Source organism: Mytilus californianus, unplaced genomic scaffold (genome assembly GCF_021869535.1).
Source record: "Mytilus californianus isolate M0D057914Y unplaced genomic scaffold, xbMytCali1.0.p SCAF_6, whole genome shotgun sequence".
NCBI lineage: Eukaryota > Metazoa > Mollusca > Bivalvia > Mytilida > Mytilidae > Mytilus > Mytilus californianus.
The window spans coordinates 109,700,147-109,720,462 of NW_026262712.1; the positions used below are offsets into that span (position 1 = coordinate 109,700,147).

General features: G+C 33.4%; 2 protein-coding genes across 2 annotated transcripts in view; one reads left to right on the top strand and one right to left on the bottom strand.

Annotated features, from left to right (window-relative positions):
• Positions 1-4,744: 4,744 nt before the first annotated feature.
• On the bottom strand, positions 4,745-9,566 carry LOC127704853 (protein adenylyltransferase FICD-like). The gene is made up of 2 exons (XM_052209079.1): positions 9,253-9,566; positions 4,745-5,883 (listed from the first exon to the last, which is right to left on the bottom strand). Exons 1-2 carry the CDS (start codon positions 9,521-9,523, stop codon positions 4,802-4,804), a joined length of 1,353 nt encoding a protein of 450 aa, XP_052065039.1. The 5' UTR covers positions 9,524-9,566; the 3' UTR covers positions 4,745-4,801.
• A 44-nt stretch (positions 9,567-9,610) lies between these two features.
• Positions 9,611-20,316, top strand: part of LOC127704849 (ATP-dependent RNA helicase DDX51-like) — a 34,457-nt gene continuing 23,751 nt past the window's right edge. Inside the window, exons 1-2 of the mRNA XM_052209074.1 lie at positions 9,611-9,709; positions 17,662-18,379. Coding sequence (XP_052065034.1) covers positions 9,687-9,709; positions 17,662-18,379 — 741 coding nt within the window. The 5' untranslated portion in view covers positions 9,611-9,686. The remainder of the gene's footprint in view (positions 9,710-17,661; positions 18,380-20,316) is intronic.

Genomic DNA, 20,316 nt, shown 5'->3' on the forward strand with positions numbered 1-20,316 from the left:
CTGGCAGCTTTATAATTGATGATCTCTGGTCTCGAAAATCTATATATATGTACTTAATCCTCTGTTCATGCATGTTCAAATCGTAATCTATGTTTCATGTTGACAACTTTACATTTCTGATTATCAGGAGTACCCACATATTCCTTATCAGACTACACACCCCTTTTCTAAAAAAATGAACAACAATGTCCATATTGGAAAGAATACTGGTTTGGGCCAAGGCAGATATAAGGATTAGTAGTTTTTAATCCAAGTTAATGAAATACTTGATTTATATAACTTTTATTTACCGTGATGGTATATCTGGTTTACAGATGTCGACGGATATGTTCCAGTCATCGTTACCACAAACCCGTCCTCCTTTTCCCCAAATATTACCTACCGAATAATTAAGACTTATCACCGGGTTTGTACGTACACGAGCAACAAAACGTGTGCAACATATGGAGCAAGACCTGCTTACCCTCCGGAGCACCTTAATTCACCCCCGGTTTTTTTTGTGGAGTTCGTGTTGCTCAGTCTTTAGTTTTCTATGTTCTGTTTGTATACTGTTAATTGTTTGTCTTTTTGGCCTTTTTCTTTTTTTGCCATGGCGTTGCCAGTTTATTTTTTATTTCTCTTATGGAACTACCTATGGTGTATTTTCTGTCCGGAAAATTTGATTATTAATATTGTATAAACAATTTTCTATTTATTTCTAACTGTCAGTGGTTTTGTGGCAGCAAGCTCACGTGAATTGTGGGGACGTGTTGGTTCCATCCATGGCTTTATTCAGACCATATACATACAAATTTGCATTTGCTGCTTTTCCAGCAATTGTGCAGCATTAAAATAGTATGAGCAAAGACTGGACAATTTGGAAACAGAATAATCTGCCTAGAGGGTTGACATATCTATCTTCAGACATTTAGTATTTAAAAAATCTGCTTGTTTCTCAGTATTGGTCAGGTGCAACTATATCAAATAATCATCATGGCCACAAAATGTAGTTTTTGACACGATTTTTTTTTTGTTTTTGGGGGGGTGGGGGTGGGGGTAGCTTGAAAGTGCAAGATGAAATAACCAGGAAAAAAATATAAAAATCTGTTCTATAGCCAATCTAATCCTGTTACTTTTTTCTTAGTGAAGAAAAGCATCTTTTTCAGGTTTAAATAGCCACTTTCTATGCAAGTGTTCTGTTTCACGAAAACTACAGCAAAGGGGAAGGTATGTGTTTGGCCCTGATAATGTTCATTAATATAAAAAATGTATAATACCATTATCATGACCAAACGTTTTCTATTAACCTCAGTGTAAAGGCTTTTAGAGAATATAAATTTGAGGTCGGTCTTGAGAACAATTTGATTGATTGTTGGTTGCTTATTGTCCAGTGGCAAATATTTCATGCATATTCAGGACGAGAGGACATTTTAAATATGATGTTCTTGTATTAAGGGAAATTCCACAGAACATCAATTGTTGAAACAGAGGATGTTATTTTGATAGTTAAATGCAAATGCTGATATCAAAATGTCAATACATACTAAACAACTAAACTATACTAAACATTCAATGTCAATGAACTATATTTGAAGAGTGCAGGGCAAAACTAATCTCCATGCCAATACTTATACAACTGCATACACTGTCATTGTCTTATCATAAGTTGTTTCCATTGTTAAATATGCAGAAATTCAAATATAACTGCATACCAAATACCATTGAATACCATTAGTGGTTTATTTTAAAAGGACCTTATCACAAACTTTTACAAAGAAAAATTTTCAAAGTAAATAAAGCACGCTAGACTGAGGGTCTGATGAGTAAAATAATCTTCATGGAATTGAAATGTGCTGATGCTAATACAACTCCATACCAAATATCATTGACTTACAATTAACCATTAAACTGACCTAATCACTTGATCGCTCTCTAACCATGTTCAACCCCGCTACATTCTGTGTGAGCCTGTCCAAAGTGAGTGGTTGTTGTTGGTCATTGTATATCATTTTGTCTTCCTTTCATTGTTTGTATTCAAACCAGGCTGTTAAGTTTTTTGTATGAATTATTTTACATTTTGTCATGTGGGGGCCTTTTGTAGCTTTACTATAGGGTATGGGTTTTGCTCATTGTTGAAGGCCTGACATTGACATTTAGTAACATGTATACAGTAATATCATCCACGACTCACTCCATACTTACTGTTTGAAATGGATAAAACGGGAAAAAGCTGACAAAAAATCTTTGGACTCTTTTTTTAAATCAGTAATGAACATAGTTGATATACGTATTCAACATTTTAAAGAACATTTTACTCTTAACAATAACCACAATAAACCTATTTCTCGTATCAAACATAAACTAAAAGAACTAGCCAAGGAATTTGTTTTTGTCCCGGCCGATAAAGCTGGTAATAATATTATTATTGTTTGACGTAAATTTTACATTGAGGTTCTGAAAAAAGAAATCACCAATTCACCAACATTCCAACTGACTCCATTTTCAGAAAACGACATCTGTAACAAACATAAACTTTTAGCTACCGCTTTACAAGCAGAACCAAATACAATGGAAGTCCCAACTATGTATTGGCTTCCGAAGCTACACAAAACACCTTACAAATATAGATTCATTTCGTCTTCAAGCCATTGTTCCACTACTTAATTGTCTATTCTTCTTACCAGTACACTTGGTACAATCAAAAACCTGATAATAAATTGTTCAAATAAGGCCTTCGAAAATAGTGGAATTAATTACTTTTGGAGTGTCAAGAACTCGTTGGAAGTACTTGATAAATTGCATGCATATATTGGTGATTTTGAATCTGTTCAAAGTTTTGATTTTTCTACCCTATATACCACATTGCCTCACATTCTCATTAAGAAAAAATTCACACACCTAATTAAATGGGCATTTAAAAAGTCAGAATGTGAATATATATGTTCAAACTCTTTTAGGTCATTTTTTAGTAGCAATAAACAAAAAAACTATGTCAATTGGACATGCTTTGATACTATATATGCCCTTGAATTTTTACTAGATAACATTTTTGTTCGCTTTGGAGATTCCGTATATCGTCAGGTTATCGGAATTCCAATGGGGACTAACTGTGCACCACTTATTGCGGACCTTTTTTTGTATTGCTATGAGTTACAATTTATGACAAAAATCAGTAAAGACCCATCGAAACAACATCTGATACACAAATTTAATAATACTTTTAGATATTTGGATGATATTTTGGCTCTCAATAATGACGACTTCAGTATGTATACTAAAGAAATTTATCCTGTTGAACTTACTTTAAATAAAGCTAATACTAACAATGACCACTGCCCTTTCCTCGATCTTGATATCTATATCATTAACGGAAAGCTTAATACTAAAATATATGATAAAAGAGATGATTTTTCATTTCCTATCGTTAATTATCCATTTTTAGATGGTGACGTTCCCTTGTCACCATCTTATGGTGTTTATATATCTCAACTTGTACGATTCGCTCGTGTATGTAACAATGTTTTAGATTTTAACGAGAGAAATTTATGTATTACTGAAAAATTATTACACCAGGGTTTTCGATATCACAAACTAGTCAAAACATTTACTAAATTTTATCATCGGTATAAGGACATCATTCGTAAATATAGCTCAACATGCAGACTTCTTATACGTTCAGGTATTTCACATCCAATTTTTTATGGAAATATTCTTTATAAAGCACAAAAATGTCAGTATTCACCTCTGAAACTAACAAAACCTTTAAATAGACTTATTAAGAAGGGATATAGTTACGATACTGTTGTCAGGTCATTAAAGATTGCATATTTTGGCGTTAATATTGATTCACTTATAGGGTCTTTGCATCGGCACTAAACACATTTATTTAAAAACCAGTTGTTGGCATGACACGGGTTATGTTCTTCTCATATATGTTATGATGGTATGATACTAAACCCCTAACGGGAAGGATTGTGCCTGATATTCATATGATGAAGACATAATCTTTCAATCAGTTTAATTGAAGTCTGGAGCTGGCATGTCAGTTAACTGCTAGTAGTCTGTTGTTATTTATGTATTATTGTCATTTTGTTTATTTTCTTTGGTTACATCTTCTGACATCAGACTCGGACTTCTCTTGAACTGAATTTTAATGTGCGTATTGTTATCCCTTTACTTTTCTACATTGGCTAGAGGTATAGGGGGAGGGTTGAGATCTCATAAACATGTTTAACCCCGCCACATTTTTGCGCCTGTCCCAAGTCAGGAGCCTCTAGCTTTTGTTAGTCTTGTATTATTTTTAATTTTAGTTTCTTGTGTACAATTTGGAGTTTAGTATGGCGTTCATTATCACTGAACTAGTATATATATTTGTTTAGGGGCCAGCTGAAGGACGCCTCCGGGTGCGGGAATTTCTCGCTGCATTGAAGACCTGTTGGTGGCCTTCTGCTGTTGTCTGTTCTGTGGTCGGGTTGTTGTCTCTTTGACACATTCCCCATTTCCATTCTCAATTTTATCAAAGTTATTTGGTCTCTGATGGATAGTTGTCTCACTGGTAATCCTACCACATTTTCTTATTTTTACAGTACCAAAAGTGCAATTTTCTACAAAATGTATTATATTCAACATTTTTAAAATTCTGTAAACTGAAGAAATTTCTAAATACATATTTAAAGGCCATTCTGATACCATGCTTTATGCAATTGTTATATGTTACTTACAAAAATTGTGCTTTCTGGGATTTCACTGTAAAAGAGACTAGGTATTAGTCAACAAAACAATTTAATAAATTCTAGTACAATGTAAAAATATCTAACTTTGGTCATTCTTCCCCAATCCCCCCTACTATCACATTTTTAGTCGTGTTGATTTTTTGTATTGTTAAACCACTATGTACATCAGAGGTAGCCACCAGAAAATAGTCTAACGTTCTTTCTGTACATTCTGCTATGAATCTTATAAATGGATGTACATCACCCATGTTTACTAACTGTAAGGTATCGTAATAAGTCTGTCTATCTTCTACTCTCACTATAACGGGAGGATAACCCGCTTGCATGAGTATAAGATTCATAAGTAACCTGGATGTTCTTCCATTTCCATCATAAAACGGATGGATATATACAAGTTTATAATGAGCCAATGCAGCATATTCGATTGGGTGAAGTTGTAAAGCTTCTTCTGAATTCATCCATTCTATAAATCCATCCATCAAACTTGGTATATCCTGCGCTGCAGGGGGTGTAAAATCACCAACAAAAACTTGTGTCTGTCTTAATCGACCTGCTTCTGTTAAATCTACATATCCTAGCACTCTTTTATGGATTTCGAGAATATCTAGTAAAGAGATATTACCAATTTTGCCTAACAAAGTACTATTTACAAAACTTAAAGCAGCATCTAGTCCTAGCACTTCATTCTGTTCAAGTAAACTTTTCCCTCCAACAGCAATTCTTGTTTCTATAATTGAACGAGTTTGCATTAACGTTAATGTATTCCCTTCGATAGCATTGGAATGATAAATATGTTGAAAATAAGATTCTTTTTTAGCTCTCCGCAAACCAGGATGATTATGAGGGACTTTCATAAAATGTTTCAATTTCTTATCAATTCTGTTAAAATTTTTCAGATCAATTTCTTCGACCAGTGGTTGAATTCTCTGCTTGGCTACTAAAGCTTTTGAATGCTCTGGGCATATATGCAAGGCTCTATTGTACATACTGTCAGCTAAAGTAATATCATGCTCAATTTTCTCTAAGAATTCTCCATAAGCAGTGAGAATGTCTACATGCAAAGGATCCAGATTAATTGCATGAAGATACAGCTTCAATGCCTTTTCTCTTTTGCCTTGAGCTTCCATATCCAAAGCCAGATTCATTGAAGTTACTGCCTCTCTACTGACTCCTGTAATTACAGAAACCTTAAATGGTCAGTATGTTACATTTCATATACTACAAAGTTACAATTTATGACTAAAATCATCAAGGACCCATTGAAACAACATCTGATACAAAAATTTAATTACACTTTTAGATATTTGGATGATATATTGACTCTCAATAATGACGACTTCAGTATGTACACTAAAGAGATTTATCCTTCTGAACAGACTTTAAATAAGGCTAATACTAACAATGAACACTGCCCTTTCCTGGATCTTGAAATCTATATCTTAAACGGGAAGCTTAATACCAAAATTTATGATAAAAAGAGATGATTTTTCATTTCCTATTGTTAATTATCCATTTTTAGATGGTGACGTTCCCTTGTCACCATCTTATGGTGTTTATATATCTCAACTTGTTCGACTCGCTTGTGTATGTAACAACTTATTTGATTTTAACGAAAGAAATCTCTGTATTACTGAAAAATTATTACACCAGGGTTTTCGATATCACAAACTATTCAAAACATTTACTAAATTTTATCATCAGTACAAGGACATCATTCATATTTATAAATCAACATGCAGACATCTTATACGTTCAGGTATTTCACATCCAATATTTTATGGTAATATTCTATACAAAGCACAATAAAATGCTCCGCTGGGGCGCAGCTTGATACGACCGCAGAGGTCGAACCCTGAACAGTTGGGGCAAGTATGGACACAACATTCAAGCTTGATACAGCACTGAATTTGGATTGTGATTAAATATTTGACACAGCATAGGTTTCTGACACAGAATGAATGTGGTCTAAGAACTTAAAAATTTTTAATTTACCTATTCAAACCATATCATTATTATTTGCTTTTATATATAAATCAGAAATAACCAATTTAGAATGGAAAATTTTAAAGAAAAAAAAAAATCCCTCCACTAAATTTTTTGAACCCCATTATGATTCATCACCCCCAAACTCAATCCAAGCCTTCCCTTTGTGGTATGGTACCTTGCAGTACAATTTCAGAGAGATCCATACACTTGAATACAAGTTATTGTCTGGAAACTAGAAAAATGCTTGTTTTTAGGCCCCTTTTTGGCCCCAAATTCCTAAACGTTTAGGGCAATTACCCCCAAACTCAAACCCAGCTTTCCTTTTGTGATATGGAACCTTGTAGTACAATTTCAGAGAGATCCATACACTTACACACAAGTTATTGTCCTGAAACTAATAAAATGCTTGTTTTTTGCCCCTTTTTGGCCCCTAATTCCTAAAATTTTGAGGCAATTACCCCCAAACTCAATCCCAGCCTTCCCTTTGTGGTATGGTACCTTGCAGTACAATTTCAGAGAGATCCATACACTTGAACACAAGTTATTGTCTGGAAACTAGAAAAATGCTTGTTTTTAGGCCCCTTTTTGGCCCCAAATTCCTAAATGTTTAGGGCAATTACCCCCAAACTCAAACCCAGCTTTCCTTTTGTGATATGGAACCTTGTAGTACAATTTCATAAAGATCCATACACTTACACACAAGTTATTGTCCTGAAACTAGAAAAATGCTTGTTTTTTGCCCCTTTTTGGCCCCTAATTCCTAAAATTTTGAGGGAATTACCCCCAAAATCAATCCCAGCATTCCCTTTGTGGTATGGTACCTTGCAGTACAATTTCAGAGAGATCCATACACTTGAACACAAGTTATTGTCTGGCTAGAAAAATCCTATTTTTGGCCCCTTTTTGGCCCCTTATTCCTTAACGTTTTGGGCAATTACCCCCAAACTCAATTCCAGCTTTCCCTTTGTGATATGGAACCTTGTAGTTCAATTTCAGAAAAATCCATATACTTACACACAAGTTATTATCATGAAACTAGAAAAATGCTTGTTTTTTGCCCCTTTTTTGGCCCCTAATTCCTAAAATTTTGCGGCAATTACCCCCAAAATCAATCCCAGCATTCCCTTTGTGATATGGAACCTTGTGGTACAATGTCAGAGAGATCCATACACTAACACACAAGTTATGTCTGGAAGTTACAAAAATGCTTATTTTTGGCCCCTTTTTGGCCCCCTGATTCCTTAACTGTTGGTACCATAACCCCCAAAATCAATCCCAACCTTCCTTTTGTGGTATTGAACCTTATAGTAAAATTTCATGGAGATCCATTCACTTAAACTAAAGTTAGAGTGCGAAAACCAATGTGTCTTCGGATGACGACGCCGGACGACGACGACGATGCCAACGTCATACCAATATACGACCAAAAAATTTTTAATTTTTGCGGTCGTATAAAAATGTCGACACTCATCTCAAAAGCTAACCAAACCTTTTAAACAGATTTATCCAGAAGGGATATAGTTACTATACTGTTGTCAGGTCATTAAGGATGGAATATTTTAGTATTAATATTGATTCACTCATAGGGTCTTTGCATCGGAAGTAAACACATTTATTCTAAAACCAGTTGTTAGCATGATACCGGTTATGTTCTTCTCATATATTTTATGATGGTATGATGCTAAACCCCTAACAGGAGGGATTGTGCTTGATTTTTAGATAATGAAGACATAATCTTTCAATCAGTTTAATTGAGGTCTGGAGCTGGCATGTCAGTAACTGCTAGTAGTCCTTTGTTAATTTATCATTGTCATTTTGCTTAGTTTCTTTTGATACCTATTCTGACATCGGACTTCTTTTAAACTTGTTTGTTTATTCTACATTGGCTAGAGGTATAGGGGGAGGGTTGAGATCTCACAAAACATGTTTAACCCTACCACATTTTTGTGCCTGTCCCAAGTCTTGAGCCTCTGGCCTTTGTTTGTCTTGTTTGTTTTTTTTTAATTTTAGTTCATTTATATATATGTATTTTGGAGTTTAGTGTGATGTCCATTTTCAATGAACTAGTACACATTTTTATTTAGGGGCCAGCTGAAGCCAGCCTTCTGGGTGCGGGATTTCTTCGCTGTGTTGAAGACCTACATGTACAAGGGGCCTTCAGCTGTTTTCTGCTCTTTGGTCGGGTTGTTGTCTCTTTGACACATTCCCCATTTCCATTCTCAATTTTATAGGAATAATATGGGCTTTAACAGAAGATTTTCCTATGTCGCAATGTTTTTGTTATTACATATACTACACAGTCATTGACAGTAAAAAGGACGTATATATCCTTGACTGCAAGAACTGATTGTTGGATGACGTCGTTTATACTGATTGACCCAATCGTTGTAACTCATTCATTAAAAACAACTTGAGATTGATGTATACAGAGCTGCTTGGTCCCGTCACATCTTCTTCCTTAATATGACTCACAGTAAAAATGTACATCACATAATAGTTTTTTTTACAGAAATTCTTTAACCTAATTTATGACAGTTCTGCTTAGTGTCATTACCTGGATTTGGTGGAACCAGTCTTTGACTGACTCGTACTATAACTGAAGTGTCATGTGCTGAAAGTGTGCTTCCAAGTTCGGGTTTTCCAGGAGAAGTGAAAACAGACAGCCAGACTGCCGGTAAATAAGTCGATAAATAAGCAACTGCTATGCCCGTCAAAAACACAACTAATATAAATGATGTTCTAATCATTGAAATCGATAAAACCTCACTGAGGTTTATACGATTATTCTTTGAAAATCGTATAAAACCACTGTTTTCCATGTTCATTCATAATGTACGGCACTTTCTGTTTGACGTTTCGTGATGTCAAGGTCGATAAAGCGGAAGAGAAATTTGGCAAATTTTGATTGGTGGGAAATCATCCAGAATGCCTCACTGGAAATGAGAGCCCTGTGTAAAACACGTGAATTTGTTTACATTTTGTAAAAGCATGTCCTTATTCCATATCAATAGGTATACTTACTGAAAGCCGAAAGTCATTCCCCCAAACTCCAAGTGCCATTGTATTTTGCTTCATTTTATACAGTGACATTTTCTATACGAAAATCGAAATGAAATATGGTTCTTCAAATATTTTCAATTTGTTTAAGAATTATCAAGGATTTGTGTGGACAGTGGTATCATACTCTACAACTACACAAGTCCTATAATCATTTACCCCTTTCATGCTGACCACCTGTTATCTTTTTATAGTTACAATACCTGTTTCGAGTGTTGGATGGGAATAATTCTAAAATTGTAAAAAATCTTATATATTTTGAAAGATGCACAATGTAGAGCTCTATGAGGGGGTGGGTACCCTTCTCCCACCTCCCACCCCCTACTTCTCACCTCCCACTTTTAGAATCTTTTCTCTCCCACCTCCCTCAAAAGCTGTCCACCCCCTCCTCTTATAGATCTACAGGCATGGCATGGAAGAAAGTCAACTCTATCCTTATAAACTTGTAACATCAAAAGTCAACTCATAGCACTGCAAAGTCTAATCTACTTCATATGTTTTATGGTCAATCCTTCTGGTGGGCGCAAGAAATACATGTAGCGTAATTTTATAAGATGCAACAAAAATATTATATAAAGCAGATACTGTGGATTCATTATTATTTGTTGGATACCAATTTTCGTGGATTTCATTGGTACAGGTGAACCACAAATTTAAATGTTCCAAAGAATGGCACATTTTCTGTAAGGTTGTTTGTGGACTTTGGCAAAACCATGAAATAAAATATCCATGAAAATTGGTTCCACAAAAATAAATGAATCCACAGTATAATATGTAAAATGGGATACCATAAAGAATACAAAGAGAAATCAATGGAAAATCATACTATACATAAAAGTTGCCAATATCCCTACTGCTTTAGTTTATGCATTGTCTTTAGAATATATGAATATACTTTTGTCCTTCAATTACTTTATAAGAAGTTGATCCCTGTACTTTAGGGTTATGTTAGTGTTTGTTCTACATTAAGGTTAGATTTTAATAGACAAAATGAGAGATGTTTTAATATGGATTGTTTAGGAAAAAGGAAAATTTTGTGTATATCTCTACATGTATATACACTGATAGTGTTTTAAAAGAAACCTAAAGTTAAAGGCTATAAATTTGATATTCTCTTCAAGATTAATGAATTTATTTATGGATTGATCTAAATTAGTATCCATAGAATTAATTAATTATGTGATATTAATGTCTTTAATAATCTTTTTTTGAGCTGACACTGTGATATAATTGATTAATAAACTTTTTTATTCAATCAAACTTTTAAATTTTGATTGGTGTAATAAAATTAAAAACAATGTTAGACAAGCCATAAAAGAGTTTCAACTTGTTCTATTTCTTGTAAAATAAAATTAGCAAAAAAAAAAAATACTTACATACTCTTTGGTTAACTATAATCCCTGGTTATGGAACAATCAGCTACAATTTGGTCTGATGACTTTCCAATCATTTTATTCAATTTATAAGATGCTCGCTCAAAGACGTTTGATTTATTCAGTTATATTTAAAAATAAAAGTTCAACATTTAACACAATTCCATATCAATTTGGGGCATTTAAATAAGTAGGTTAGATTTAGTGGTGGCACCAGTTTGCAATGGTACGAGTTGGCATTCATTTGAGTTAACCTATATTCTGTCTACATGCTACAATTTTTAACCAGATTTTCGAAGGAAAATTCGGTTATTGATTTGGGGATGTATGGCGGGCGGCTGCCAAACAGTGTCCGTTCATTAACATGAAAATGCTTTGACCAAATTTTTTCAAATTTAGATATGTTGTTTCCTGTGACTAAATGAAAGTCAAGTTCACGATTTTAGCTTTTCTTGTTTTTGAGTTATAGCCCTTTCCAGTCCAAAAGTGGTACTTATTATGTGATTGAGTTATTTCCCTTTGAACAGAAATGGTTAATTATATATGTAAAGTTTGATTACACTTACAGATAAGTTTTATAGATTTTTAAAAGACATTGTATTAATGATAAATGACATTTTGGATTTTTTTTCTTTTCTTTGGTAAATTGTTTGAAGAACTTTGTGGTAGGTTTGTTTGTTATTCTGTATAAACTAATTTTCTGAATGCTATATATATATATATTTTTTTTGATGAAGTGAACTCCTTTAAAAACTAAGCTTATATTCTATTAATACACATGTATTTAGATTTCTGATTTTGGGCCCAGTTTTCAAGTTGGTCCAATCGGGGTGTTAATTAAACTGTGTTTGATTTCTACATAAATTGAATATATATAGGGTTCTTTGAAATGCTATATCTAAACCTGTATTTATTTTCATTATTAATTAGATAATACCACATTGAGGTCCAAAGGGTCCGAAATTAAAATTTTGTTTAATTTCATCAAAAATTTAATTCTTGGGGTTCTTTGATATGCTGATTCTTACAATGTTTTAGTGGTTAAATCATATCTAAATTTATTGATTATAATTTGAAAATAGATATAACATCATATCTAATTTTAGAGAACTATTTTTTAGTGGTTAAATCATATCTAATTTTAGAGAACTATTTGTATATCATTTATTCAGTTTGAGTTATTTCCCTTTGAACAGAAAATTAATAAGTATATATATATGGATAAAATTAAACTGTTTCATTTCAACATAAATTAAATATATATAGGGTTCTTTCAAATGCTGAATCTAAACCTGTATTTAAATATTGGATTTTTGGGCCCAGTTTTCAAGTTGGTCCAAATCAGGGTAAAAAATTAAACTTTTTTTTTGTTTGATTTCAACAAAAATTGAATTTATGGGGTTCTTTGAAATGCTGAATCTAACCACGTATTCAGAGATTTTGGATTTAGGGCTCCTTTATCAAATTGGTCCACATTGAGGTCCAAAGGGTCCTAAATTAAACTTTTGTTTGATTTCATCAAAAATTGAATTCTTGGGGTTGTTTGATATGCTGATTCTAACAATGTACTTAGATTTTGGATATTGGACCATAATAGGTAAATGTCCAATTTCAAATTTTTCAGTTCTTTGACCACATTCATTTTGTGTCACAAACCTATGCTTAGTCAAATATTCAATCACAATCCAAATTCAGAGCTGTTTTAAGCTTAAATGTAGTGTCCTACTCCATACTTGCTCAACTGTTCAAGGTTCGACCTCTGCAGGAAATCCGGTTTGCTGTCACTCTGACAGCCTCTTGTACATATATTAATAATATATTTTACATCAATGGCAAATAAGATGTTTTCCCGATAAAATGGTGGTCTTTTATCTAAACACTTGTTGCTTATCACTTTGTTCCATCATTTTAGAACAATTTACATGTTTATCATCTATGCCTTTGGAAAAAAATAATTACAGAGCATTGACAATTGTCAAATGAAAGCTGAAATTTAAGTTGTGTTTTTATAATAATGTTACTTATTGTTAGTATGCATAAGAGATATATTAAAGTACACCAAAAATTAATTTTTAAATGCACTTTTGTCTATGTTTACCTTCATGACCTTAATCATGTTAAAATAAACATGTAGATGGACATGATTGACCTTAGAAATAATTTTTGTGTATTTGTATATAAGGGCGTTGAAATAAGAAGTTACATTTAATTTATATTTCATAAGCATAAGAAAATGAACAGATATACAGAATAATTATAAATTCTACAATACCAAGACTAACCAATTAAACATACTAAATTGAAAACATGCATTAGAACTTTAATATCAGAGCATAATTACAATAATGAGTTAAATGTAGCTTACGTATCATAATTTATGTTATTACCATTATAAATCAAAATACTCTTATCATCATGAAAACTCTTAGGTCACAAGGTAACTTTTCAAAATTAATGTACCTCAGGTCACCATGGTCACCATGTCACTTTTTATACGACTGCAAAAAAATTTTTTGCGGTCAAATATTGGATTGACGTTGGCGTTGTCGTCGTCCGAAGACACATTGGTTTTTGCACTCTAACTTTAGTTTAAGTGAATGGATCTCTATGAAATTTTACCATAAGGTTCAATACCACAAAAGGAAGGTGGGGATTGATTTTGGGGGTTATGGTACCAACAGTTAAGGAATTAGGGGCTAAAAATAAGCATTTTTGTAACTTCCAGACATAGCTTGTGTGTTAGTGTATGGATCTCAATGACATTGTACCACAAGGTTCCATATCACAAAGGGAATGCTGGGATTGATTTTGTGGGTATTTGCCTCTAAATTTTGGGAATTAGGGGCCAAAAAGGGGCAAAAAACAAGCATTTTTCTAGTTTCATGACAATAACTTGTGTGTAAGTGTATGGATCTTTATGAAATTGTACTACAAGGTTCCATATCACAAAGGGAAAGCTAGAATTGAGTTTGGGGGTAATTGCCCAAAATGTTAAGGAATAAGGGGCCAAAAAGAGGCAAAAAATAAGCATTTTTCTAGTTTCCAGACAATAACTTGTGTTCAAGTGTATGGATCTCTCTGAAATTGTACTGCAAGGTACCATACCACAAAGGGAAGGCTGGGATTGACTTTGGGGGTAATTCCATCAAAATTTTAGGAATAAAGGGCCATAAAGGGGCAAAAAAACAAGCATTTTCCTAGTTTCAGGACAATAACTTGTGTGTAAGTGTATGGATCTTTATGAAATTGTACTTCAAGGTTCAATATCACAAAGGGAAAGCTGGGTTTGAGTTTGGGGGTATTTGCCCTAAACGTTTAGGAATTTGGGGCCAAAAAGGGGCCAAAAAACAAGCATTTTTCTAGTTTCCAGACAATAACTTGTGTTCAAGTGTATGGATCTCTCTGAAATTGTACTGCAAGGTACAATACCGCACAGGGAAGGCTGAGATTGAGTTTGGGGGTGATGAATCATAAGGGGGTTCAAAAAATTTGGGGGGGGAATTTTTTTTTCCTTTTTTTTCTTTAAAATTTTCCATTTTAAATTGGTTATTTCTGATTTAAATATAAAAGCAAATAATAATGATATGGTTTGAATAGGTAAATTAAAAAATTTTAAGTTCTTAGACCATATTCATTCTGTGTCAGAAACCTATGCTGTGTCAAATATTTAATTACAATCCAAATTCAGTGCTGTATCAAGCTTGAATGTTGTGTCCATACTTGCCCCAACTGTTCAGGGTTCGACCTCTGCGGTCGTATCAAGCTGTGCCCCAGCGGAGCATTTTATTAAAATTACAGCATAGTGCCATAAATGAGTCAACTTTTTTAATGGACGCCAAAAAAGAACTAAATGTTAAATGATCTTTTGAATAAAAACTAACCTCACAATAAAGGTTTTATACTTTTAATATTTTGTTATGCCACCCTTCTAACCTATAAATTGTCTGCAGCTAAGTGGAAGGCTTGAATATAGTCTCTGAATATAAGATAATGGCATTTCTAACCAGGCACACAATAATTCAGACTTAAGGTCTTCAACTTTACAAATTAAAAAAAGTCAATTTTTTATTTTATTCTTCATCAGAAGCCAGATATATTTGAAAAAAGTAAAATAACAAAAATACCGAACTCTGAGGAAAATTCAAAAGGGAAAGTCCCTAATCAAATGGCAAAATCAAAAGCTCAAACACATGAATGGATAACAATGGATGTAGAAAATGGTGGATTAAACCTGGTTTTATAGCTAGCTAAACCTCTCACTTGTATGGCAGTCACATAAAATTCCATTATATTGACAACAATGTGTGAACAAAACCAACAGACATAATAGGTAAATATTGGGCTTAGGTCTGGAGATTGTGCAGGCCATGTCAGTTGTGGTGTTTGATTTTGCCTTTTCCATTCTTCTACAACCCTTGACTGATGACAGGGTTCATTATAACTTGAAATAGATAAGGTTCATTGCTAAAATGTTTGGTTACAACTTGCCATAAATTATTTTCAAGTGTTTCTATATACTTGTCAGAATTCATATAACCATTTATCATAGCTAATGTACCAACTCCATATTATGTGAGACATCCCAACACCATAATTTTAAAATTGCTCGATGGTACAACAATGTAGCTGTGCAATATATCCTAAACATTCCGGTCTCCAAATTTCATTTGACTTCCTCCAAACTTTAAGTGTACCCTCAGGTTTGATAACCATCATAATCTCATAAATATTACTTTTTACACTGTTAGTTAACAGTCCAATGAAGTTAACTTCTGCACCAACCAACTTTTTTCTTTTGATTTACAACCCTAATGCCAATTTTCTTCCATAGAGATCTTCTAGTGTACTCTTATGCATGTAATTTTCGTTGGACAGTTCGTCTGGATACTTTTGCTGGTGTACAAGTGTTAAATTCATTTGTAATATCCTTTGAGAAGAATAACGAGACTCTTCACAATCCTTGACAAAGTGTTTTCTGCCAGTTTGGTGACAGTTTTCCTCATTCCGCTTCGTGGCACATTTTCTGTATTGCCACACATCCGCCCACGCTTCAAAAGCCTGGAAATTGTGGATTTACTTAAACCATAGCTTTTCACAACACTGCTTGCTCAATGACCACTTTCATTCAAACTTATGATGGCCTTTTTGGTGTTGTCTGACAATTCTTTCCTGTGTTTCACCATTTTCGTTGATATCAATAATGGCTAAATTGCGCTTTGGTATAAAAAACTGAATTTTAAAGGATAGGTTTGAGTAATCCCCCTTTCAACATATTTTACTGCTTTTACATTATGCAACACCAATAATAACGTTCTTTAAAATCGGTCAATGAAAATCATCACCCAGTGCCATTAAAAAAGTTGACTCAATTATAAAGGCACTATGCTGTACATACCTCAGGTCACTTTAAAGCAAATTTAAGAAAGTCCGTTTTGAAAATTTTAAAGGTCATATGTCCTTTTAAATGAGATGCCTGGTTGCAAGGTCCCACACAAAATCCCCCAAGGTTCCAGATCAAATTTGACCATGTTGGTGCCACCTCTTTTTGTCCCCTGCACAACACGTTGCTGGGGACATAGAAATACCGGGCGTCCGTCTGGTCTTGTACAATTCTTGCCAGATTTATTTTATAAAACTTATGTTGTAGGTTTATATCAGCAATGTCTTGGATGAGTTCGAAAATCAGTGCTGATCAATCATAAAAATATGTAAAAGTCGTCACGTAAATTCCAGAAAAAATAACTTAAATTTCAGTTTTTATTACATACTATGTTTTTGTATATATACATTTATTACATTGGTAGCAATGAATTACATTGATTTCCCAGTCAAATAAAAACCGATAATTTCACATGTGAAATAAACGTGGTTATTTCACTCTCTGACGTCATACAACAATAGGCGTTGTCAAGACGTCGATAACGTCGGATCAAAACAAATTGTGAATGCGTAGGAAAAACATATAGTTCCTTACATTTTCTACATTAATTTCATTAAAAAAGCCATTTGCCAATGTAATAAAAAGAATAACTAATCAAAGAATTTAAATATCGAAAAATATTCAACTCGTGACCGAACAACACTGATAATTAACTCATGCGCTACGCGCATTCGTGAATTAATGTGTTGTTCGGTCACTCGTTGAATATTTTTCTCTATTTGAATTCTTCGATTAGTTATTCTATAAATATAAATAATTGTTGTTCTGTCATAAAAGTGAAGATAAAGAAATTATTTTTTATATTTATTTTGTCATGGTAAAATAAAGGTGTGGGTAATTTATTGGACAAATGTAATTTACAATATATATTCCCCAGGAATGGAATATTTTTTGATCTATTAGAAAACATGCACATTTTTTTTTCAGTAAATATGGTTTTCTTTGATTATTGAACCTCATATTAAAGTGAAGTACTTGCTTTTGATTAAATTATTAAGAAATTGATAAATTGCTATTGAACACACTAAACCCTTGCCAATTCGATCTTAATGATACATTATAAGTTATTTAACTTTATTTTACACATTCACAGATATATTGGTGGTGATGAGGATGATGATGTTATTACTGAAGAATCTAGGGGAACATCAGCCAAACAAATACTAGAGAAAATAAAAAAGGATGCTGAAAAACGAAAAATTCAGAAATCAACACCCAATAAAAAACACTTCGTATCTGATGCCACAAATAAAAAAGCAGTGAAAAATAAAATAAAAGAAGAACATATATCTGACAAGTCAGGAACTGAAGATTCAGAACAATTAGATTGCTTACAGCAGAGATTACTTGAGGATGAAAACAAAACCCCAAGGTTAGGCAAAGGTCAAAAGAGAAAATCAGAAGGAGTAGAACATGAATCATCTAGTCCCAAACAAACCCTTGGGGTTTCCATCAGGAAAAGTTCTAAAAATAAAACTCACAATGAAACAAGAGAAGATATTTTGACAAAGAAAATAAAGACAGAAACAAAGGAAAAGACATTTGACCTAGAGGAAAAAGGCTTAGAAAATTTATCATTATCAGAAGATAAAAATGAACTTAGGACTCCAAATAAGAAAATTAAAGTCCAATCAAATATAACATCAGATGGGGAGGGAACTGGCCATGATGAATCTGATGAGATTGACGAAAGTGTTACTGAGAGGATTGACGAAGACACCTTTACTGAAAAGACTGTAGATGGTGGTGCTCCTAATGATGTAGGAGGTTTTACTGTGATTGGCGAAGTTAAAGGGAAAGGCCACAAACAGGTTATTATCATTTACCCCGGTAGTAAAGTGTTACTAAAAAGTCCTTGTTTTTTTTTTTCATAATAAAGTTACACAAAGAAAATTTTGAAATGGCGCGCACACCATTAAGCCTGCTTTTAATGATATTCAAGTATCAGATTTACTGCTAAAAGTATTCAAGTTCAAGTTTGTCCTTTGAACATATTCAAAGTTATGGACTTGAAAAGGTCATCTTTTTGGTTCCTTGAATTAGAAAATAAAAAAGTATCAAAAGCTATTTAAATGTTAGCCTTCAGATGTTTATAAGACATTAATCTGTTAGATATTAGCTAAAGCCTTTCCAAACAAGATATTTTGCTACAAGATGTCTTTTTCAAAGATGTTAACAATGGGTAAATTCTTTTTTGGTTGGGCGGTATATCATTTCTAGTTTGTCCAAGCAACCACGTGTAGTATGACTGTTTAAGGTTAAATGTGTCCATTTAAACATGTTTATGACATCACAAGTGATATTTATCCACTAAAGGGTCAAGATTACATCATCTTTTTCAATTATTATCAATAGGAATGAATACAAATTTAAAAGTCTTGCAATTTAAGGCATCAAATATATAATGGTCCTTATCATTCTTCCCCTGCAAACTTTTAAACAACAGAGCCTTTATCCTCCTCATTCTTCCCCTGCAAACTTTTAAACAACAGAGCCTTTATCCTCCTCATTCTTCCTCTGTAAACTTTTAAACAACAGAGCCTTTATCCTCCTCATTCTTCCTCTGTAAACTTTTAAACCACAGAGCCTTTATTCATTCTTACAATCCTCCTCATTCTTCCTCTGTAAACTTTTAAACAACAGAGCCTTTATCCTCCTCATTCTTCCTCTGTAAACTTTTAAACAACAGAGCCTTTATCCTCCTCATTCTTCCTCTGTAAACTTTTAAACCACAGAGCCTTTATTCATTCTTACAATCCTCCTCATTCTTCCTCTGTAAACTTTTAAACAACAGAGCCTTTATCCTCCTCATTCTTCTTTGTAAACCTTTAAACAACAGAGCCTTTATCCTCCTCATTCTTCCTTTGTAAACTTTTAAACAACAGAGCCTTTATTCATTCTTACAATCCTCCTCATTCTTCCTCTGTAAACTTTTAAACAACAGAGCCTTTATCCTCCTCATTCTTCCTCTGTAAACTTTTAAACAACAGAGCCTTTATCCTCCTCATTCTTCCTCTGTAAACTTTTAAACCACAGAGCCTTTATTCATTCTTACAATCCTCCTCATTCTTCCTCTGTAAACTTTTAAACAACAGAGCCTTTATCCTCCTCATTCTTCCTCTGTAAGCTTTTAAACAACAGAGCCTTTATCCTCCTCATTCTTCCTCTGTAAACTTTTAAACAACAGAGCCTTTATCCTCCTCATTCTTCCTCTGTAAACTTTTAAACAACAGAGCCTTTATCCTCGTCATTCTTCCTCTGTAAACTTTTAAACCACAGAGCCTTTATTCATTCTTACAATCCTCCTCATTCTTCCTCTGTAAACTTTTAAACAACAGAGCCTTTATCCTCCTCATTCTTCCTCTGTAAACCTTTAAACAACAGAGCCTTTATCCTCATTCTTCCTTTGTAAACTTTTAAACAACAGAGCCTTTATTCATTCTTACAATCCTCCTCATTCTTCCTCTGTAAACTTTTAAACAACAGAGCCTTTATCCTCCTCATTCTTCCTCTGTAAACTTTTAAACAACAGAGCCTTTATCCTCCTCATTCTTCCTCTGTAAACTTTTAAACAACAGAGCCTTTATTCATTCTTACAATCCTCCTCATTCTTCCTCTGTAAACTTTTAAACAACAGAGCCTTTATCCTCCTCATTCTTTCTCTGTAAGCTTTTAAACAACAGAGCCTTTATCCTCCTCATTCTTCCTCTGTAAACTTTTAAACAACAGAGCCTTTATCCTCCTCATT